This window comes from Labrus bergylta, chromosome 21, assembly GCF_963930695.1.
Source record: "Labrus bergylta chromosome 21, fLabBer1.1, whole genome shotgun sequence".
In the NCBI taxonomy this organism is placed as follows: Eukaryota; Metazoa; Chordata; class Actinopteri; order Labriformes; family Labridae; genus Labrus; species Labrus bergylta.
In genome coordinates, this window is record NC_089215.1 from 7406775 (window position 1) to 7430654 (window position 23880).

At 41.5% G+C, this 23880-nt stretch overlaps 1 protein-coding gene across 1 annotated transcript in view; it reads right to left on the reverse strand.

The window, feature by feature from the left end:
- Nucleotides 1-23880, reverse strand: part of dock1 (dedicator of cytokinesis 1) — a 201673-nt gene that overhangs the window by 118706 nt on the left and 59087 nt on the right. The window contains exons 19-26 of the mRNA XM_020644719.3: nt 23628-23725; nt 20943-21032; nt 19386-19486; nt 19146-19274; nt 15827-15935; nt 11176-11246; nt 7239-7345; nt 1216-1343 (exon numbers count right to left, since the gene is read on the reverse strand). Of these exons, the coding sequence (XP_020500375.2) occupies nt 1216-1343; nt 7239-7345; nt 11176-11246; nt 15827-15935; nt 19146-19274; nt 19386-19486; nt 20943-21032; nt 23628-23725 (833 nt within the window). The remainder of the gene's footprint in view (nt 1-1215; nt 1344-7238; nt 7346-11175; nt 11247-15826; nt 15936-19145; nt 19275-19385; nt 19487-20942; nt 21033-23627; nt 23726-23880) is intronic.

A 23880-nucleotide genomic window follows, 5' to 3' on the forward strand; every position in this document is an offset into this window, starting at 1 on the left:
AGGGTTTGAGAGGGCCTCAGGGAGGACATCAGGAGTCTAGCCATGGAAGAGGATGAAACACTTGTAAAGCAGCTGAGTGTTTGTGTGTGTCTCTGTGTTTGTTATCATGTGTGCATGTGAGGTCTAAGACTAAATCCTGAGAATGAAGGATACGAGTTCCTGTAAGAAAATGGAAAGTTACTCAGCAAATAGTTGACCTTATGGTAACCATAAAATGAAGTTTGCTGACATTTCAAGAGATATGTGGGGTTTTTTTCCCCACAAGATTTTGTTTAGATACATTCTGGGTATTTCCATGTCTTTATTTTGAGATCTGAGCAGTGGATGGAGTCTGAAACGGGGAAGAAAGAGAGGGAGATGACATGCAGCCAGTGATCAAGGTGTGGGAGTTTAACCCATAGCTGCTTTTATATGAGGGCTAACAGCCTCTGTTAATGGGACGCACGATTTAACTAATAAGCTAAACTGACACAGAGCGACTAAGTGTTTAGTTGTTTAGGCAGTCATTCGGACATTTTAGAGTCAAAATTTCACTCCAAGAACTCAGAGGAGGTTATTTTCATCTTTTGTTGATCGCTGAATGTTGACTTAAGAATTCAGAATTAAGGATTGAAGTCATTTTAGTGGGAAGAATCGCCTAAAGTGGATGATTTCAGCCTTGAAAGTGTTAAAATCTGCTCCTTTTAACTCATGTACTCTTGAAAACTGAATGTTTGAGGGGAGGTTTGACTGCTCTGCAAAAACAAGTTCCTTGGGTTCCTGGACAGTGAAAAGGGACATTTGTGGCAAATTTCTGCCACCTTATAAACTGAATTTATTGCATAAACAGCAAACATAAGAATCAAAAGCAAGAAAAATGTATTTGCTCTGACCTACTTCATAACGTTACAGACCTCATTGCTAGGAAATACTCTGGATGGAAACAGAGAGGGCTAAAGCAGAGCTCATCTCCCGTCTCTTGGAACATGATCATGGTGTTGAAAATGGCCTCCAGCCATTCAGAGCAATGAATTACTTAGAGCAGCCAGCTCTACAGGTGAGTAAATTAACACCGCTGTTAAATGTGTTCCTTCCAGGGCATGCGGGGCAATAAAATAAATCCAGAACAGCACACTGATTAGCAGCCATTCAGTAAAATCACCACAACTGTACTTCAGATGGCTTAATCCCCTTGTTACGTTTCTGTTGGAGGGGAATAAAAGCTGTGTTCCTCACCACGTCCTTCCTGTAGAGCACCTCCAGGATGTCGCTTAGCAGCTGGCAGCAGGCCTTCGGCTCCTCCCGCTTCTCCATGTGGAACTTCAGCTGCTCCGTCATCAGCGGCAGGAGGATCTCACGACAGTCTGCGGGGAAAAACGTCAAACACACACGATCACAAAACAGCTCAGCACACTGAGGAGACGAGGGAGCGCAGCACAGGCTGTTACTGCAGCGTCCTCGGAGATAGAAGAAATGCAGTTAAACAGTTTATATTGCAGACATTAGCATCAATTTACAACAGAGCAGATCGAGCGAGACAGGAAGTCAGACAGCAAAACAACTTTCAAACATCCGGTTTATTTTCAGAATAAAACCCTCCGTTGAGACGGTTGGGTCCAATGACCTGATGTGCGTTTGTCGTTGAGTTCATAATGGTTTCACACTATGTGCATCATATTATCTCACGCTGTCTCGTGTGATTCTGTAATTACTGCTGGAACTCCTCGGTCTCAGGACTCCAGCTGTCCAGCGGTTCTGCTCCGTGCTGCGACGTGTAAACGCAGCCTGCGGGTGACGGACGAGGGCGCATGGAGCCGTACGAGAGCGGAGCTGGCACTCAACGCACACGTATCTGGTGAGAGTCTGAGGTAATGGAGGCCAACATTTTTTTTGATATTATTATTAAACCTTCTGATTCCGATCTAAGGTGTATTTGTGTGTGTGGGTGGGTCACATATCTACATATGACTGTATGCATGGAAAGAAAAGAAAACCTTTGTCGGAACAAAACACCACTTAATGCCCCCATGCAGTGCACTTAGTGTCTGTGACGAACAAAAAGGCAGACTATTGATGTCAAAGTCATTTGAAAAGAAAAGGAGAACAGCAGAGCTGAGGCACACTGAGTGAAAGGATCTTAAAGGATCATGAATACAGACGCAGTCCACTGGGAAACAGTACCCTTCATATAACACTCCCTATAATGAAAAGATGTGCCCTCACTGCTTCTCTAGATCACAACCCAGAGATGGATTTCCACTAACAATCAATACAGTCTCTCTAATTTACAGATACTGATAACACAGCCTTATTAGGCCAAAATAGGCACAAAGTCAAATGTCATCAAAACGCACACACATAAACAGAAAGCTTTGTCAATAACAAAATCATTCAAGAAGGGATGATAAAAAAAAACTCAGGAAGTGAGGCTTGATTAATATCGTGAACTTTCATGACCTCTTCATAAACAATACCCAGAGGTACCAAACATGAATATACAATCAATTTTAAAGGGGGCGGCATATCAGACCAAGAGATTTTAACTAGCAATTCCATCAAGACAGAGAGACAGAGACAGAGAGAGAGAGGGGGGGGGGGGAGAGAGAGGCAGAGAGAGACAGAGAGAGAAAGAGGGAGAGACAGATCGAGAGAGAGAGACAGCGAGAGAGAGAGAGAGAGAGAAAGAGAGAGAGAGAGAAAGAGAGACAGACAGACAGAGAGAGACAGAGAGAGAAAGAGGGAGAGACAGATCGAGAGAGAGAAAGAGAGAGAGAGAGAGACAGAGAGAGAGAGAGAGAGACAGCGAGAGAGAGAGAGAGAGAGAGAGAGAAAGAGAGAGAGAGAGAAAGAGAGAGAGACAGACAGAGAGAGAGGGGGAGAGGGAGAGGGAGAAAAAAAACATAGAAAGCGACATAGAAATAAAAACAAACAGTCAGAAAAAAACAGAAAGAAGACAAAAAGAAAGAAAGACGTTACTAGAGCCTGACCGATTAATCGGCCAGACGATAATATCGGCCGATATATAACGTAGTGACTATCCGTATTGCCTAACTTTGTCACAGATATGTGCCGATATTGCTAGACTTCTCTTTCTGGCTGTCGCCATCAGAATGAGTTATGTGGATTACAACAACCATCATCACCCTCCAGAGTGTCAAGCGGTGATGCACGTACAGAACATGCACAGTTACTTTCCAGTTGAGAGACCATCCTGACTTCAATATACTGCAAATCTTTTCCTAAAGTGTTTGGTAACTGCATTTGAGGGATCAATGCAATACATGTGCATATCTATATCTATACATTTCTAAAGATCGAAAAATAGATCTTTGAAAGATATCGGCTGATTTATCTGATTTTTTTCTCTCCCCAATATCAATACTGATATCGGCACTAGAAATCTGAAATCGGTCGGGCCCTAATACTTACAGTACATGCATAAAGTGTCATGCAAACGCACACACAGATTTGTTTCACTGAGGTAAATGCCTTCATATCATTTCAGTTTATTACTAGAATCCATCAGAAGCCATTAGGCAGCATCATTTAAACACAGAGAACATGTAACTAAATGGTCGTAAATGCATTACATAGTCATTAGAAATCTAACAAATAAAGACTTGTGGAGGATTTGAGACTTCATTTTTAATAACTCACACATTGATTAGTTCATCAATTACACAACGATTCTCTACAAGCAATCTGGGAAATCCCTTGTTGCTCCTGTGCTCCTTTTGAATTGCTTTTAATCAAATTTAATGTAAAAATAATTATAGGAAAGCTCTGTGTTGAAAAGAAGTAAATTAACCAATTATGGATTCCAGAGAATAAATCTTCACAATGATGTAGACGATAAGATTCAATTCACGAGATGCTGTACGAGTCAAAAGAAATCTCTCAAGAAATATGTTGAGTATTTATGAGTGGGGGGGGAGGGTGGGGATATGGGAGAATTTTACAAGTAACCCTATGAATTAAAAAAAAAAAACAATGGAAAGAAAATGTTTTAATATCCATATAATTTGAATTTGTGGGGAAAAGGTATAAAGTTTGGCGTTAATGTTGCACCACATTAAAGTTATGACCAAAAGCATTTTTCCTAGTGTTGCAGTCAAAACCACACTAACCGAAGCAATGACCAAGACAAGAGTGCTCCAAAACCAAGACAAGACCAAGACATTTGGAGATCGAGACAGAGTCAAGACCAAGACCAAGGCAGGGCGAGACAGAGACTAGACCAAGACCAGAAACACCAACGAAATATCATCATCTTGTGTGCAGCGGCGTCACTCATCCAGACCGTAAACACCGGGAAAGGTTGCAGCTGTAACCGAGGGCTAAAAATCTAATTATGAAAAACTTATTATATAAAAGTTATTTGCTCTTTTAGAAAAGTTTTAAAAAGCTAGCCAGAGTTCGGTGCTACCAGACAGAGCAGGAGGTCATCACAACCAAGAATATGTAGTCCTATTGGTGATTTGTCAACCTTTTTCCAATTTAATCTAGATATTTCAATTTGGACCAAAATATTTGATTTATAAACCCGGCCATCCCCAGAGCCACATCAAACATCACTGGAGTGTCATTTTGCCCATCTATGAATTCATTTTAGGGCCTCTGAGTGGTCAGGCTGCTGTACAGTACAGTGTGTATTCACTTGAAGCTTTCACTGGCAAATTCCTGAAGAGACACGTTTTGGATGTTAAGAATCCGCCTTGCCAAATGTACGCCAGCTTGATACAAAGTGACAACCATGTCTGCACTGCAAATATTTTTTTGGTGCTGTGGAATAGAGCACCGAGATATCTGCCTGAACAGCTTAAAGCTAAAAAAAAAAAAAAGGTGTGCATGTATGTGTGTATTTACCGTGTGTGCTTGTCTAGTATCCTCCCAGGGTCTGAACACAAAAGCAGATCTTCAATCTGAGGGCGTCTAAGATTGTGTGGCGTGTTTAATACCTCGCTTTCAAAGAGGGGACAATCCTGTTTTCTCTTTGCAGCTCCAAATTGCAAACACAAACACAGATAGTAACACCACCCACAAACACACACACACACACACACACACACATTAAAGGCCGTAGACATGTGAGTGTACATATGCACGCACAGTCCCTTTAGAAACAGGATGGGAGCAAGTGAAGCAGACTGGAACTATCAAGCCAGGCCATGAGCGCTCTCCTCAAACTTTCAGTGCAAACAGATTTTAGACGCTACACTGATTTTCCCCTTTTAACACAGACCAGGAGAGCAGCTGACATATTTGTTCTTTTCCAATGAGCCCATTTGCAAGTGATTTATGTGCCCGTCCTGCACTCTCCTTAAACATCATCAACAGCCAAGGTGACACGACGCTGCGCCTCCGAAATAGGAAAACGAAACAATAAACTTCCCCCTCTTCTTTCCGAGTTCATTAAGTTTTCCTCCGCGGCGGGGATTTGCATATGCATACCAATCACTTTTAACACACAGCATTTCAACCTCAAAGGTAAAAGAAGAAAAGCAACAGAGAAAAGGGGATGCCATCTTGCTGTTTAAAGCTGAACAGAAAGAGGCCCCATTGGGGACAGGAAATTCTAATGTAAGACATGCTTAAACACAGAAACTGTTAATATGTTAATCACTGCGCAGCCTTCAGGTAAGAAAACAGCTCAATCACTGAACATGTTCAATGCATAATGATGAGCGTGCTCAGACCCCATGTTGGGATTTGAGCATCCACGTAGATGCACCTTGCTGGGCATTCATTTTCTTCCAAGCATACAGTGCATTTCACTTTAATACAGAACTTTTCAGGGAGCACATGCAGATCAGGATTGAGTCTAAAAAGTGTATACACTTCCAACACCTGATTTTCCAACCTTCAAAACACCCTTGGCTGACTCTTAAGGCAACCACTGTGGTCATTATCTGACCTAGAACATTGTGAAAGTGAGGCTGTTCTCCATTCTGATTATGATTGGACATTTTTACTTCGCAACAAAGCTGCTATTTATGGAGTTTTAAAACTTGAATACATCTCAAAAGGCTAAAAGCACCAGATTGTGGAGCCATATAAGAACTAAGCAGCGGGTTAAGCCATATCTACAACCTTGCAACAAGTTTCCCTGCTGATCAGCAGCTCATTCACAAACATCAGGGAGGCTTGCATGCCCATAATTAAAACTAAAAGATCAATAGTAATGACCAGAGGACCAAGGACTGAGCACTGCCCTTCAGTGGTTACTCAGTAAACACAAGATCTGGATAAAAGTTGATTACGCGTACACTTCTATCAAAGTGTGACGTTCCACAGCAGTGTTATTCCATTGGGAAAAAAACGAGCCATTTCTTTAACCCTGTGCAAGCTTCATATCATCGTTCATGTTTTTGTATATTCATGCTGAACTGAACATCCGCTGATGCATGAGGCTGAGCGCAACCACACAGGCGGATAATTGTTGTCCACTTCCTTTGGTTAGCTGTCTGCTCTAAGGCGCGTGTTGTGCCTGCCAGCCACAGTAAATCACTGTTGCTGTTTAATTGGGTTAGGAACTTTGCATGTAATTTACCAGCACAACACTTAATGTGTGTGTGGGAGAGGGTGTTTGTCTCTAAATCAGGATCTAACCTAACATGGCTTAAGAGAATGGCTCATTTGGCTCGATTGATGGCTAGCTTGGTTGCAGATGTAAACTTTGGTGAAGGATCACATTAACCATCTCTACATCCCAATACATACCATCCCATAGATTTAATTGGAATGGAATGATATGGTATGAAACCCTTAAGCATCATACCAGAAATGAAACGATAGAATAACATACAAAATCATTAAATACCACAACATACCAAACCATACTGATATGATATGTTACAGCACGGCGCAATACAAAAAAAAATAGGAAATAATACGTCCTGTTGCGGTTAGAAAAGAACAGAAAAAAATGACAGGTTTAACTTGATGAACACGCTTCAAGAAAAAGGATGAAGTGTTAGATGGAGAGGAAGAAGAGGCTGAGGGTTGATGGGGATTCTGATGTTCTGATACAGATACAGTCCATGTGATTTTAGCAGCGGGGATCCTTCACTCGCTAAGATAACAGGAAAGCTTTCCACTACACCTCACTGATGACCTTTACTGCGGGCTCACACAGGGCTGCCGAGAGGAGGCAGGTGGTGGGTATGATTGCCTACATTACTGCATCGTGAGCAAAGGTGCATGCACCAAAGAACTGTGAGTACATTGTGTGTGTGTGTGTGTGTGTTTTGCACTCTCACCGTGATGAGTAAAGAGATCGCTGTGGACGATGTCAATCAGACAGTCTAGCTTCTGTTTCACCAGGCGACCCAGAGGAACCTTTAGGATGAACTCGGTGAACAGCTTGCTACGGAGACAGAGAGAGGACAATACAGACAAAAAGGTCAAAGCAATCAGATCTCTTGGGCTGCTTGACTGATTCCCATCATGATCAATCACCCAAAAAAAAAAAACACAATTAAGGTCCTGAACACCCGCCCAGTTGCTTTTCAGACACTCTGGATAAGGTTGGAGAATGGACAATAAATAGTGTGAGACGATGAAGATGTGTCACCCTCAAAGACGATCTGACCTCAGGCGAACTTTGAGGAAGCTTGCTACCTGAGATGGATGTTGCTAGAGGATCCAATCGATGTGGTAAATCAAATATAGAGTCAGTGACTTATTTATGTGAGTCCAAAGTCTACTTTTTTTTTGTTGTTGTTTGTAGTGTAATTTTTTTGGCTTCAAATAACTGAATCAGGAAATGTTCAATAGTTTTCTATTTATATCTTTTAATACCCCATTATAAAGCACATTCCTGCTGTATCATACAAATATTTTACACAACTTTAATAAGTTATGAACCAAAACGTCAAGGTAAGTTACTCAAAAAAAAAAAAAATAGATCAAAAGACAAGCATAACCCGACATGTGATTTAAAGTCTAAAAATATTCAATAAGTTTCCCTAAGGTTAAAGATTCTGTCATTATATAAAAAATCTATTATTGGGGCTTTTGCATTAACTCTGATAGAACTGTGGATAGAGTAAATCAGGGGAGTCAGAGTGGGGAATGACATGTGGGAAGCCACAGGTCGTACTTAAACCCGGGCAACCAATTGTTATAGTTTGTGATGTCTGAAGACACATTTCCTGGCGCTGTCCGTCCTGGTTTTTGGTCGTTTAGCCTTTTATCACGAGGAGACAGCTTAGGAGAGGCAGGAAACATTTGGAGGACAGAGTGAGATGGTCTGCAGCATTGGGTCAAGGAAGAGAGTTGAACCTACTGCTGGGAGGAATACAGTCTTGGAAGCGAGCACATGGAGTGAGCGCGCTACTAACCCAGAACAATACTGACGATTCAGAAAGTCAATGGCGTCAACTGTACACCTACCTGTCCTGGGAAGGGTCAAAACAGATCACACAAGTGAGAACACCCGTTTCTGTGTGTGGACGTGTGATCTTCACTTCTATTAGCTTCAGAGACCTAAAATGTTTCTTCTATGTTTCAGAGAGCTGCTATTCTGAATGCTATTTTTCTCCATAGAGCCTTGGTTTTCATTGAATGGCATTCAAGTAAATATTTTTTGAACCCATGAGTCATTTTCTTCACAGGCGCCCCAAACATCTGTCCCAGCGAGATCAACCCATGCGCATTCAACAGTTCAGTGTGGGAGAGATAAATCCACATTCATGTGCACACATGTCGCTGACAGTTTCCTCCTCTGTGAGGAGGCTGGCTGCTCGTTATGCTGGCAAGCTGAGGCTCAAGGAGGAGAGAAAAAGAAAAAGGTTCTGGCAGGGGATGAAACACCCCGGCCCCTGAGGCTTCAATTTAGTCGCCTCCAGCTCAGCCGCTCAGCCAGGTTTGTGCTAACAGCAGGAACAGCTGATGCCACCTTCGCTCAGGCGGGGAAGAGAGCCCGGCCTGTGATTAACAGCTAAGTGAATGGTTCATAAAGGAGCCCAGCTTTCAGAATTAAAGCTCACATCAAAAGCTGTTCTTGTGCCAAAACCGGAGAATGATGGCAGAGCCTGAGCATCGCACTTTTCATTTTGACTCACCTCATTTGTAGAAGAGGTATGAACCATAAAACCCTTTTATCAGATAATTTTGGTAAAAAAAAAAAAAAAAAAAGGTACTATTATTCACTTCAGGACATGTGCGATCCATCACTTAATTAAACTTTTATCAAAGGCAGTTTAAATTATACTCCCAAACACTCCAGTCCTTCAAACCAGCTGAGCTGAGCTTCTGTGTTTTACTTAAACTATATCTCTGCATTGATCGAGACTCTTTTATTTACAGAATTCATGGAGGGAGCATCGGGTTATCACCAGTCAATTTTCTCAAAATATGTTATCATGAGTGACATGATTAAGAATGAGCGCCTTGCTTTGATTGACATGAAACAGAATCAGCGATCACAAAACTGATTCTGAATTAACTCAATCTAATCTTTTTTTGGACTGAAGAGAGAAAAGAGCCTGTGTAGCCGTGAATCTGCATTGGAAATGGCAGCTGCCCAGGTGTTGGAGGTGTTCAAACAGAATGGGCGCCATGTCAGGGGCTTCCAAATAAACAGGCAAAGCCGTTCTCAAGGTGTGGAGAATACCCGCAGTGTCGAGAGTGTTTTTAAACGCTGCTTTTATGAGCTCATCAGATGGTCCAGTGTTTCAATATAAGGAAGTTGTTCTTTCAACGTTGTGGTGTTCATTAGCTAAAGCTAACAAAGAAAAGGTGTTGTGTTTTGTGGCTCAATGGGAACAAGAGCAAAGATTTAAAAGCCTTGTACCATATTACAGACAGAATATTATGAGCAGAGCATGACTTATTTATATGACCATGGACACATTGTTCATTTTTTAAAAGTCAACAGCCACTTTGATCCAACAAGCGTTTGAAGAATGATGGATTTATTTTCAGATAATTCGACTAAAACTGGTCCAAAAGGAGCTGAACGTTGGCTTCTCTCGGTTCTACCTCTTTAAACAAACTCTAATTTTACTTAAGCATCCCTCATGACTTTCAACACAGAAAATCTGACCATCTGGAATAAATAGTTTCGACTTTATGACAAAACATTAATATACCAATGTGTCCTTCCAAGTGATAGCACTGTGTGCACAATTCATTTTGAGAGAATCAAGGCTTCATTCCTGACTCATTTCTGACTGCCTTCACTCGACTTAGACGAGAAAATGTTGGATGGAAATGCAAATGAAATATTTGTTTATTCATTTGCAGATGAAAAAAAAAAAAAAAGCACCTCAGTGAATATATTAAAAAGAGCCTTCTGCACTTATTTGGCAATAAAATGCTCCATGAATGAGGCCATGCTGTTTTGTTTGTATGCTGTGTCCTTTCATAAAAGATTAAAGATGTCAAATGGGACCAAAATCAAGAGCAGACCCACAAGGCGTGAGTTAGAAATGAAATGTCCTTCCGATTTGGGAAAAAAAGGCTCCAAAAATAAGTGGAACTTAAACAGAGGTTGTGAAGCTTGGAAGCATTCATTTCTATACAAAGGGTAAAAACATTCATTGAAAAATCCCTTATTGACTTCAATGTTCTACCATTTGTTGTAATTTCATAGGAACTGATTCTTTAGTATCATTAAACAAAAGCATGTGCTGCCTCAGAAGTCTTATTTCTCAGCTACAGCGGGTTCGACATTCACGGTCGGCGACATTAACTGAAATGGACACTTGAGTGGAGTAGTCAGTGGGTTTCCAAGGCAACCTGAGCATGTTTAACCAATGCAGAACGACAACTGAATGCTGAGTTGTTGAATAAAAACAGACTAGAGGTAGCGACAAAACAGAAATAATAATGCTTTTTTTTTTTTGTCTTGATAGTCAGAAGAGCATCCGACTAACTTGTGAGGGATACATCTGTAACGTGACATTTTGAAGTCGAGCAGATGCTTTGAAGACGAAGCTATAGATCTTTGTTCTTCTGTTCTGCAGCAAAAAGACATTTAAGGCCAATTTGGACGATAAGTATCTGCTTTAATGAGCTGTGATGTTGTTGCTCTCTCTAAGTCTGAGACACTCAGAAAGATGTTTGTTCCAGCATCGTGCATTTTCTTCTCTCAAATTGAACACTTTCTCCTCGTATTATAGTGGTGTATAACCTTTACTGTTTAACAACAACAAAAGGGTTGGAATCATGCAATTGGAAACATTTAATTACCTTAGTTCTTTTGGATCAAAGACCAGCTTGACATCGTTGACGATGGTGGGGATGTACTTCAGTGCAGCACCCTGTTCAAGAAAAAACAAGACAAGCAGATCAATCTCAGTTGCAGGTGTTGTTTTCTGATCAAATATCTCCACCTGCTTCCTTTTGACAGTCTTTAATTGTCTTAAATAAAATAAATAAATGCTATTTGGGCAGCACGCTGTTAATCACTTCATGTGACACCTACCCTGCTGCAGCCGGTCTAGACTTCAGTTATGACAATCTAGAAACAGTCGATCTTATTGCTGATAGTCTGATGTTGTTTAGAAGGTCATGAAGTGGCAGTAATATTCATTTCAGTCTGTTTCATAACCAGCTTAAAACTCCTGATAGGAGCTTCAACTGATGAAGACTAGTGAAGGCCATGTTTTTCATCAGCAAAAAATCTGAGGTAGTCCAAACATTTTTGCCTTCTTAGGGCCACCAACTGGAACATTTTAACTGTTTATGATCAAGAATAAATTATTTCTATGAGAAATATGTCAGGTTTGTGTGTTGCTGTGTAATGATATGCTTTCAACAACCTATTAATCATAGACTAGGTTGTTTGAAAGAATATAATATACTGGTTGAATGTCCCTATGCTAACTGGCTAGTTTATAAATGAACCTGACATCAGAGCACAACTCTTCATACTGTATTTGTTTCTCTTCGTATATTTCAGCGAGTGAACCTGAGGGCGGGGGGGCGTGCTGTTTGAACTTGTAATAAATAACCCGGGACCAAAGGGGAATCTCTCCGTAATGATCCTTTGATAGATACAGCCAGACGGGGTCCTACGTTCACCCATGGATATGATAATAAAGTCATCAAGTGCGTGCACCCGGCGGCTGACGGCAGAGCCATCCATTAATAACGGGAATGATTAACCAGGCTGACACTTCCCCTCTCTCACCGACTGTTGCTCAACACCAGCCAAGGTGGGTTGTGGTATTTACACAGCATCTGTGCAAATCAGCAGCAGTGCCAGTCTGTCGTATACAGGTTGGTTTGCTCTTCACATGTAGCATGCTGGAAGTTTAATGCTAAAATGCGAAAAAGAAAGGTAACCGTGACCTTTTTAAATGAGAAATCACTCTGCTCAGACTTTAAAATGTGTTTTTATAAGAGCTAATTCTTTAGAAATGTCCGGTCTCAAGAGAATATTTAAAAAAAAGAAATGTCTGCATGCAGGGGAACTGAGGGACACCTTCCTTTATTTCTGGAGTATGGATTTAGTCCTCTGAATAGATTCCTGCTTTAATGAACTCAAACCTCAATTTATTTCTCGTGCTTTAATATGCATACCGAGACTTCTCTGCCTCTCCCTGCAAACAGAAAATCTGCAGTATGACCTTGATTAAGTGAAACAACCTGGCACTTTCTGATCAAAACCAAACTGCACCTGTTTACCTCTTAAAGAAGATATATGAACAGAATGTCCTTTTCCACTTTGGTCTTAAACCTTAACTTAAATCCCCCCAAGCACACTCCAATTTGAATTGGAGTCTTGTGCCTCTCTTTTTGCTTTGAAATCACCTAAAAGAGCTTTTATGTGTTAGTGCACAGCTGTTTGCACACAAGCACTAACTTCCCTGAAAATGTAATTAATTCATCTGAGTGAGCTGCATGGTTGAATGCAGACGGCCTTATTTTCACCCAGAATTATCCTGCATCTTTCTGCCAGGCCCCCAAATGAAATCTCAGCGTTAAATCGAGGTTAACTGATAAGTGAACGCGGCAAGAAATATTCAGAACAATTCCACACGAGTGAGCGGACCGGGATGATGACCTTTGACATCAAGCGCCGCGATCTTTGTTCACGTCATGAAGCCGATTCAAACTCTTCTCTGCCGTTTCTTTTTCACTCGTTCATTCATATGTTGAACACGTAGCATTGACTTTTTTTTCTTTTTAGGCAAAAACCGTATACATGGTGTTGACTCTGTTGCTTAGTCTGCCATCCTGGATTTCTGCATCATCTTTTTAAATCATGTCTTCCCTCCTGTGACCTCCTCCACCCCCCCCCCCCCCCTCCTCCTCCAGGCTGACGGGGGAAACTTCATGGTGTGAGGGACATAATAATCAAAATCTAGACATTTTTCAGGAGTGCCTATGCCAAAGGGTTCCTCCAACATGTGTGTCCAGATGTTTACCAGAGTAAAGACTTGAGGTATGATGGGACCTCTCATTAGCCTCCACCTGTCACAGTGCTTCCACTGAGGGCGGACCCGGGGAAGAAACCTGTATTTCTCGCTTTCCTGCCCGTTCCTCAAGATCAGTTTTTAATTTACTGACAGTAAAGCTAATATCTCACCCAATTACACAGCAGCTGACTCCTAATTGACTCCTGAACCTCTCCTATGGTTGAGCGTGCACATGGATCTACTGTAGGTGTGCCAAGGTGCATGTACACTGTGATTATGTTATCTCTGAAAGCAAAGGTGGGTGAACACTAGAGTGTGTGTGTGTGTGGGTGTGTGTGTGTGTGTGTGGGTGTGTGTGCGCGCATGTGTGGCATTTGAGAGAACCTGAAGAAAATAATAAAAAAAAGTATGTTGGTGTGCTGGTTTCAAAGTTCAGGGTCAAGGAGAACGGGACAAAAACACAACGGAGAGAGCTTAAAGGCTGAGGGAGGAAGAAATAAATACCTTAAGGAGCAGCTAAAGAGCAGAAGGCCAGAGGAGCCGCAGGCCACAGGACAGTCAAGGTCAGAGAGGAGAGAGAAGAAAAACAACATGCGAGAGGTACAGAAGGATAAGAGAAACCAACAGAGAACAAACATACATAATGTGGAGATAAAAGACTTGAGATGTTTGGGCTGCACAAAAAATGTTTAACATGTCTGATAATACAACCCTCCTTCTGTTCCATGAATAATGAATCCAGTGTCTGACCTTCAGAAGCATTCAAAGTAAATCTGTTGTGCCTGAGAAGCCCTGGTGACAAAGAAACACACGATCTCCTGCTGAAGACTCCGGCTTTTTTCTTTATTTGCTGCACAAAACACATTCACAATCTAAACTGTAAGGTTTAAGTTCTCGTATTGTTGTCGGAAACCTTCACGACACTTTTATTTTTTATGTTTTGTTCATCTGAGAAAACTAGAAACTCTGTTTTAAAGTGTCACTTTAGGATGCAGTCTAAACATTAGAAGTCGTATATGAACATTGCAGAACGGTTAAAACTTGATGAATGGATCGAAAGAGGTTCAGAAGTTTAGCTTAGCTTAGCGTAAATATTTGAAACTGCTAACCTAGCTCTACCGTGGCCTTGCAGAGTAATACGATAACTAAAAAGTGTTCGATTCATTCCCGCCTGGGTGCAGTAAACAGTCCAGCAGAACCTCTTCTTCTTCCAAAGCGTTGCCAACGTATTTGTGCAATGTAGATAGTGCAGGAATTTAGTCATTTTAAACTGAAAAATACCCAATATAGGTACCGGGGTCTCATATTTTTGTTGCCGTGGTAATTAAATAGTTATTAATATCTTGTACTTGTGTCATATCTAAGTCTAAAATCCTGGTATTGTGAGAGTCCTGGATGCTGTGCATGATTTTGTAATTTTCTTTTAGACAGACCTGAAGGAACCGTTACAAATCACTGGGTGCTGCATTGCTGGCCACAAGGATTACAGTCCCTGTGTCCACCTGGCGTTTTGTCTGGGCAGAAAAGCGCATTGGCTGTGCGCTCGGGAGAGCTTGGACAAAGTTCTTGTGAACTGATAATCAAAGCGCTGCGCGTGCGTCTTATCTCTACTATAACAGTCTGGTGACAACCACCATTGTTTCTTTTTACTGTATGTTTTATATTTACATTGTTTTTTTCCTTCACTCTGGGCATCAAAGAGAGAAGGCTTGCCCTCCTAATATGTCTGGGTGATGGACACAAAGCAATGAGCTGAGCGATTTACTAGAATACGTGATTGGTTGGTTGAAAAGAGCGCCAGTGACACCAACAGCGGCCTATTTGAAAAATGAAAGATTTTCAACTTGAGCTGGAGTGGCTGGAGCAGCCGCACAAACAAAAAAGACGCTGGGTGCTGTGCTTCTTCTCCAGGCATAGGAGAAGCACAGTAAATGCTCTCTACTCATTGGAAACCATTGAAAAAAAGAAGCTGGCACTCCAGGTGCTAGGTGGACACGGGCCCTAAGATACCCAACAGTTAATGTGAGGGTCAGGTAACTTGTCACTGGTATCAATCTTCTCATTTACAGCTCTGAATGTTGAATTTAAAAAAAAGTTGAACTCATTCTTTAAGCGTTTCATTTCTGATTCCCCCCAAAATACCTCATTTTATTTTATGTGCAGCCCTAACAAGGTCAAGTTGAGATCGGAGAAGTGTAAAGATCAGGGAAATCTGCACTAAGACACATGACAAAGATGAAGAAAACAAACAGCAGGAAGTAGAGGAAACCTTTCGTTATGGCACTAGAATGCTGTTTTGCTCAAGTATCCGCAATAACAGAGCATGTCATCCAAAAAAAAAAAAAAAACTGAACAGCAGATTTGTTTACTCTTCACACAGCAGCACTTACTTACTATTTAAGCTACAGCACCATATTTTCTTGGCAACTGAGGGTGAACATTAGCAGGCAGCAGGCCTGTTGTGTTTTTAAACCTACCTTCACCATGCCAGTGTTCTCGGAGTTACTGTTCATCATGTCATTAAAGGATGTGAAAAGGTCCCTCAAGGACTCCATGAAGTCGGCCTCCCCTTTGTTCTCGTAGAGCCTGCCGTGAGATAAAGTGGAGGATGAAATTGGCAGATCATCACAAGGCAGCTGTTTGTTTCATTCCTGTGAAAAAGAGTTTGATGCTTTTCCTTTCTAAATGATTCAAAGCCGCCATCAGAAACGGACCGCGTGCGTGTTTTATCAGTCCAAATGTTACTGGATCAGAACTTCAGACATCCCTCTTGCGGCCAGCAGGATTAGCATTTAAAACAAAATGACAAAGACTCTGAAGCAACTGCCCGCTGTAATGCTGAAAAACAAATATCAGAAAAAACTAATGATCCATGCGAATGAGTCTCTCGGAGAAACGATACGAGGAAGGAGCAGGAAGGGGTTCACTAACTTTACTTTCTAATGTGGCTGGGTCCTAGCTTTACTAACGCCTCTTCTGCTAGTCGGGTGATGTAGAGCAAAAGCCGCCCCAGCGACTGTAAATACTAAAAGCCAATTATCGCACAACAATTGCACCAAAAACTCTTCCCCGGATTTCAAAGTGCATGGGAACACAAAGCAGGGCTTCCTCCATAATCCCCCGAAATATGCAAATGCTTTTTATCCCACTTACAGAGCTCATAAATCTGCACAAACTGGGTATAAACTGCAAATGAGCCATGTTGTGCTCACTGCGAAGCAATTAAGTGTGTCAACATCTCAGATTTACAGAAATAGGAATCCGGATTTCAATTGAAAAATGTTTGAAAACACACAGTCAAGCAAAAAGGGGGGGGCCTGTCTAACTATAAGAGGGGTAAAGTGTTTAGATTGCTCCCCCACTGCATCAGATGTCTCTTTTTCTTCTGGAGAGGCGGGTTTTGCGGGCGCCACAATCTTCCACGGGGCCGCGCGCATTACATGATCCGGGATAGTCACTCTCGAGGGCTTACAGGAATCGTGGGATTAGAGGCATCCATCTCAGGGCTCCCGCGACAACAATTACTTAAAGCCGCTTCTCACCTGCAGCAACGAGGAGCAGAGGGAGCTCAGGACAGCCACAAGCAGCTTCAAATCACAGGGGGGGGGGGGGGGGGGGGGGGGGGGCTGTGTGATTAGAATGTCTCTGCTGTTTCATAGAAATGTTCCACTGGCCCGCGATGAAAAGCTGAACACATGCTGGTGTGGCCTTTGCACCTTTCTTTACAAGCTGCCTGAACCACTTCTTCCACACACAAAAAACTTTACAGAGCTTAGAATTCAATCTCTGAGTTGAAGTCAGCAGCAACAACAAAAAACAAATTAACTTCTGGAAACCAACTAATGGCTTCAAAAACAACAAAACACAGATGGCTGATCCATTTTAAGGTGGATGTTGTTGTTTTTTCTTCTTTTTTTTCTGTAAATAGGAAAAGAACGTTTGTTTTTTTAGAGCCCGACTGATAAATCTTGCCGGCCGATCGGTATCGGCTAAGTTTATCGCAGATATGCGCCCATATTACGAGATTTATTCACCAGTCCAAAGACGTTTCATTTGAATTGAATTGTATTACACTAGCAGTTCTCTTTCACCAGCAGAGAGTGCTCTATGGATTACAACAAGCAGTGTCACTCTCCAGTGTCAAGCGCTGTTGTCTGACATGGGCAGTTACTTTCCAGTTGAGGGATGTGTCTTCATTGTATATCTTTTCCACAAGTGTTTGAAAACTGCACGTGAGGGGATAAACGCAATAAATGTGTATATCTATATATCACTAATGATTTATCTGTATCAGATTTTTTCTCTTCCTTATATCGGTATTGGCCCCAACCATTCCATATCGGTCGGGCTCGTTGTGAGCCGGTTGCTTTCGGATTGTGAAAGAGACATTTGAAGCGCACACTGTGAACATGCACAGCTCTACAAGTGAGAGTGACTGTGCTCTGGTTTCACATAAGAGGCAGAGGACAGAGTGTCCTCCAGACATCGGATAGAAAACCAATCAAACTCTGCACACTCAATTAGAACAGGATCATACATCAGCCCCTCAGTCGCCCACAGCTTCATTCTGTGGATCTACAACATTATGGCCACTTCTATATCCTCACAGACAATTCAAAATGCTTCCACAGATTTTTTACTGTGCCTCAAAAAAAGAACTTGACTTTTAACCTGTTTCTGCTGAATATCTATCAAGACCATTGAATATACTTTGTCCAAAAAAGTATAAATAATAGGTGTATGTCTGCATGCATTACTGTTTGTATACATGTGTTGACTCAATCTCAATTTATTTGACAGCATAACACAAAACACCCAGGCCGCTTAGTTATGGGAATAACCGTACACAATCTAAATCTGCTCTACATAAAGCACCGAGATTCACATCTACAAAACAGTAAAAGTGTGGTTATTATTAATAACCTGGACAGTATATAGCAGGAGATTCTAACATGTTCATCCAGTCGCATTTTAAGTAGCTCAATCCAACAACAACAAAAATCCAACAACAATAAATGCAATGTGAAAGCCCCTTCCCTCTTCAGTTCATCACCTACACAGATGCTCCACCTCCTCCAATACAGAAACATAGGATAGGCTTATGAGCTCCTCATAAAAAAATGTGATGTGCCTGACAAGTTTGTTAACGCCTGAGACTCACAGCAGTGCAGCATCGACAGTTAGGGTTAGTTGGTCGGATGAGCTTATGTGAGGAGTTCTGTGCTATTAGCTATTAGCCTCTTTAGCCGGATTAACGATGGACAACCAAGGTGACCAATGCCAAGAAATTGAAGTCAAAATGTAATTCCCACAGGGGGAGGGAAGTAGTTTTTCTTACAAGACTTTTCTGCAAACTGAAAAAGTGAACCACACCACTTAAAAAAAAATACAAATCTTTACTCACACAACAGACTAACTGATGGCAACATTTTAACGTGGAGCGCATCCTAACAAAACACAACACACCATTTACCAGTGGCAGGATGGTGGAAGAAGTAGAGTCTGCAATAGTCGGGACTATAAAAGTAAGATATTGATTTGGAACCAAAAGGGACTGTATTCGGAGAAGGTGTTTACGTCTGCTGTGAGAAACACAATCACAGCAAGCCGTATCCTGCTGGCCATTAGAAAGAAGAAAGGTGAAAGACACTGAGGTGTAGGCTTCACTTTGGAATCCAACAGTCTACGTCCACTTCTTATTCACAGTCTCAGTCATGTGGTCACATGTACAGATGATTCTTAAGCACATCCAGGATATAATGAGAATGTTAATATTGTGAGAGCACGAGAACGTACTGGTTGAAGAGGACTCTGGAGCGGACAATAAACTTGAAGATGTACTCCAGCGCCTTCATGGCCTTCAGCAGCTGCTCTGTCAGCTTCTCAGCGTTGTCCACGTAGTTCTTCAGCACCGTGGTAAGCTTCCTATAAATACAGTCATACAAAGAAGCTGTAAACCTGCCTCTAATGAAAAAAGAGGAATCATTTGTTATGAAATGGTCCTTGGTCGTTTCACTCTGAGGGTAATGAACTCACGTGTATGCCAGCGTGGCGCTGAAATGCTTTCGTATGTAGGTCTCCAGAACGGGGTTAAAGTGCTGGAACTTCCTGTCGGCTATAAGCCCAATTATGAAGACCTGTCAGAGAACAAAGACACATTCATTAAAATGTAAACCACAAGGCTCATTGTGGGGAGCAGGAGGAGGAAAAAAAAACTGCCCGTCTAACTCAATATGGCGAAATAGATTGGGAAATTAACCAAGATTGCATTTGAGCACAAAGCCATTTTCTCTCAATTCTGTAGCCCGCAGAAAATCTAGGACAGCCGACAACAGCATTTCTACCGCCTTGGCAGAGAGGGAAAACTGTGCTCTGGAGATGAACCTCAGGTTGTTAGGCAACGGCTTGCAAGACACAATTTTGGCCGAATACTTTGTCGACTTGTTTGCAATAAATACTTGAAAGGCGTGATACAAATTACAAAGCTAGATGATTTTCTTTTCTTGTCTTCTTCTGCTGCAGGATCTGGAAACCTCTAATGTCTGACAAACAACGTTAATGGCAATGCTTTCCTAGTGTTACAAATACATGCAGATTAATGCAGCATCCATATTACATAAGATGCAGTGTGTACACCTCCATAGAAAGATGATTAGCCCGGTGCTTCTTTACAAAACAGCAGGGAACGGTTTGTAAAGTAAACAGTATTTAGACAGCGTCACATTCTCTATCTTTGTTGCATGGTAACACAGCATGTAGGGCAAAACAATGGAAAAGGAACTGAGGTTTAAGAACTGATTGTTTTAAGAGTTCAAATATGAATTGTGTTTCAGGTCCGTTTTTTTTCCCCCATTGTGTGAGTGAGTGTGAGGGGGTGGGGTGTTTGGGGGTCAGTACTTCTGAAAGTACATCTCTATAAGTGTGTGTCTTCACCTCTCCTCTCCTCTCTTAATACACATTGTGACTTATCCCGCCCTGTCTCTTCCTGTAGGTTATTTTTTTTTCTGTTTCTTCTCTTTTGACAAAAAATGTTTTTATCTTCTTTCATGAAGACTCTCAAAACGTTTATAAAGACAGCTCCAACTCAAGAAATGTTTCACTCCATATTCCATTCTCATGACAGGTGATCCATGTGTGGAGACTTTGTATCTGTTGACCATGAAGCATTTTGCAGAGATCATCCCAAACTAAAGAGTACAGAATAACATCTGCAGCTAGAAGCTTAAAATAAATTCTTACATGTATGGCATGAGAATTTTCAGCTTTAAAATGAGACGTCACAGAGGGAAGTAGCAGCGGACAATCTCTCTCTCTCTCATGACAATTGTTTATGGTTATATTTATCTGTAGGATTACTTTTTTCATAAGGCAAAAATGGTCAGCAAATACACCTTGCGGACTGCCTAAGTTTCGTGTATGTGCGAGAAACACTGTTTATGGTGTAAAACTCATGTCAGAAACAGAGAGCACAGGGTTGTCAAGCCTTGAGGTTTGAGTTAAAACCTTGGGAAAGGGTTTGAGTATATTAAATAAAGAAACATTTGCATCCGAGTCATGACATTTCCTTCTGGAAACATCGTCTTCTTTTCTTACCAAGGCGTCAAACACCAGCGTATCAAAGGTGTCACTGTCAGAGTTCTCCATCATGATGTTGAAGAGAGCATCCAGAGTGTCTTGGAGGAACTGGAATGACAGAAGCACAGCGTGTAACGGCGAATATTAACATAGCAATCACCAAAAAAAAACATGGATATGGAACGTGGCAATCTTTGATTTGACAGCTACTTGAAACAGAACTGAGTCAGATGATGAACATGTTTCTCTTTTTAAGTAGGATCATGTTAAGAATAACCAATCCCCCAAAAAACAAAAGAAAAAAATTAGATGTAAGATGACAAAACAAATGCATGTGCTAACAGTCAAACTGATGTAATACAGTAACAGTATTTGTTTAACACATTCATCCCAATACAGCAGATCAGATTGTGAAATTGCTATTCAGATTTTTTCAGCACTGATCATGACATTAAACTCCACACATGTCTATGTCCCTGATATCATGACAGCAAACATGTTGAATCTGAACCCTGAAAACCTGCATGATGTAGCTCAATGACAAGTGAAGTCCCGCTCTGACAGTGCTACCCATTACACACCCTTTAGTGCTGTTAACTGGACCAATATAGTCCTGTGAAGACAGCAATAATTTCCCTGTCAGCAGTACATCAAGAAACTCTAACTATACACAAGCTCCCTCTCTGGGGATACATGCTCCATTTACCCGGCCAATTTCCAACGCAACGCGGAAAGAAAGAAAGAAAAAAAACAACAACAACAGATGTAAAAAGTGACGGAAACAGAGATATCGCTCCGTATACTGTGCCTGGGTCTGTCATCTCAGGATGGATGAGATTCATCATGTAGAGACGAGAAAACAAACACTGCTCAAGATACGGTGGTTTAAAGCACAATTCGATCTGAGACAGGGCGGAGAGAGACGGGGAAGGAGAAGCCTCTTCTCTCACAAAAAAAAACAGAACCTTTTCTTTTTGTTGTCCAAAAACTTCTAAAGCACAGAACATACAAGCCTCATTGATTGATTGTTTTTTTTTTAAATGCAAAGAGGTAAATGTTGTGTAATTTAAACACTGAGGGGCGCTGGTGGCGCAGTGGTTAGGGCGCGCGCCCCCATCTATGGAGGCTGTAGTCTCAAGCGGGCCTGTGGCTCCTTTCCCGCATGTCATTCCCCATTCTCTCTCTCTCCCTGGTTTCCAACTCTATCCACTGTCGTATCTCTCAATTAAAGGCACAAAAGGCACAAAAAGCCCAAAAATAAATCTAAAAAAAAAATAAATAATAATAATTAAACACTGACATACTGGGAGTGCGTTTAAAGCTAATGTTGTGTTGATAATAATCCCTCCACCCCCTGCGGTTTAATGAAGCGGCCAAGCTGTGTGTTACAGATCTATCAGGCCTGATCAAACCTGTCAGGGTGGAGGTCTTCTTCAGATCCACTACAATCTGCCTGATACCACCAATCACAACATGTTACACTTTCTGCCCCATGCTGGGTACTTAAAGGGCCGGCGTAATGCTCCTGACAGCAGGTCATCTCCTCCCTTGTCTGAATGCAGTGTGTGCTGCTTCTTGCTGGAGACACTTCTACCCCTCTCTCTCTCTCTCTCTCTCTCTCTCTCTCTCTCTCTCTCTCACAGGGGGTGAAATCATTTGTGAAAACTGCTGCCAAGAAGAAGCAGCTTTCAAGAACACTTAACATGGTGACTGAATTCTTAATGTCACCAGCTGTTGAGACCTTTTTTTTGTTTTTGCACTTTTGTGTCCAGTAAAAGGGATGAGAAATGTTTCAAGGTTTTAAAAGATAAAAAAAAACATTACGTCAGTCTATCTGAAGCACTGGCTTCAAGACATCCTTGGGTAAGCTGTAAGTGACAGCCCCAAATTCAAAAACATCTGGAAAACAGTGATTCAGATTGTATCTGAAAGTTATGGAGTTAATGAAACTCACCAAGCACAATTTATGTGATTTACGTTTTTATTTATCAAAATATGTTAAATTTGCTTTCAATTTATTTTTAGGAATTTGAATTTAGTGAATTAAACTTTGATCAAACTTTAGGTTTCACTGAATTTTGGCGCCCCCTGCTGGTAAAGGGACCTAAAGTTCGATAAAGTATCTTTTTTACTGATTCTGTCCTGTAACTGTTGAAGTCTTATTCTGAAAAAAAACACAGCTTGATGAGATTTTCTAACAGTCACGCGTATGACTAACTCTGAACAATTTAAATAAAGACAGTTTTTGCAGTGTAACTCCAGCCTCCCTGTGGCAGCAGTTGGGGTGCTGATAACCTAGCTGTTAGCTGGAGGCCACACACAGGACATCCTCTATGCAGGTGGGCCAGGTTCAAGTCCGACCTGCGGCTCCCTTCACATGTCATTTCCCTCTCTCTCCTAATTTCCTACTCCATCCACTGTCCTGTCGAGCTAAAAAAATAAATCTTAAACAAAAAAACATATCAATATTGTTGCGGAGTGTATTTTATTTTTGCAGCTCAGTTTCATAACCAGATAAGAAATCCTCACAGGAGCTTTAACCATTGTTTTGTCTGTGTGTGTGGATAGTGGTTAAATATGATTATTCGTTTTTTTATCTAGCTTTTAAGACGCCAAGACATTGTGTCTCAGCATCAACAAAAACATTATTACATCCAGGGAAGTGAAGGCACCGTGCATTTCTTTTTTTTTCCGCTCTCTGACCTTGACAACTTCGCCGCCTTCCACCTTCATCAGCTGACGGAGGTTCTGCTGCAGCAGGCTGGTGTTGGAGCGCCACTTCAGCAGGCCGAGGAGGTCCACTGAAAAAAAAAACACGGAGCACAGGTGCAAGTTAAGCATTCAAATGGCAGAAGATTTGCTGAATGACGGAGAGGCGGTAAGAAATGTTTGAATAAAATCAGTGATGGAGTCAGACATTTTTTTTTAAAGATACCCACACACACCTCAGTTTGTA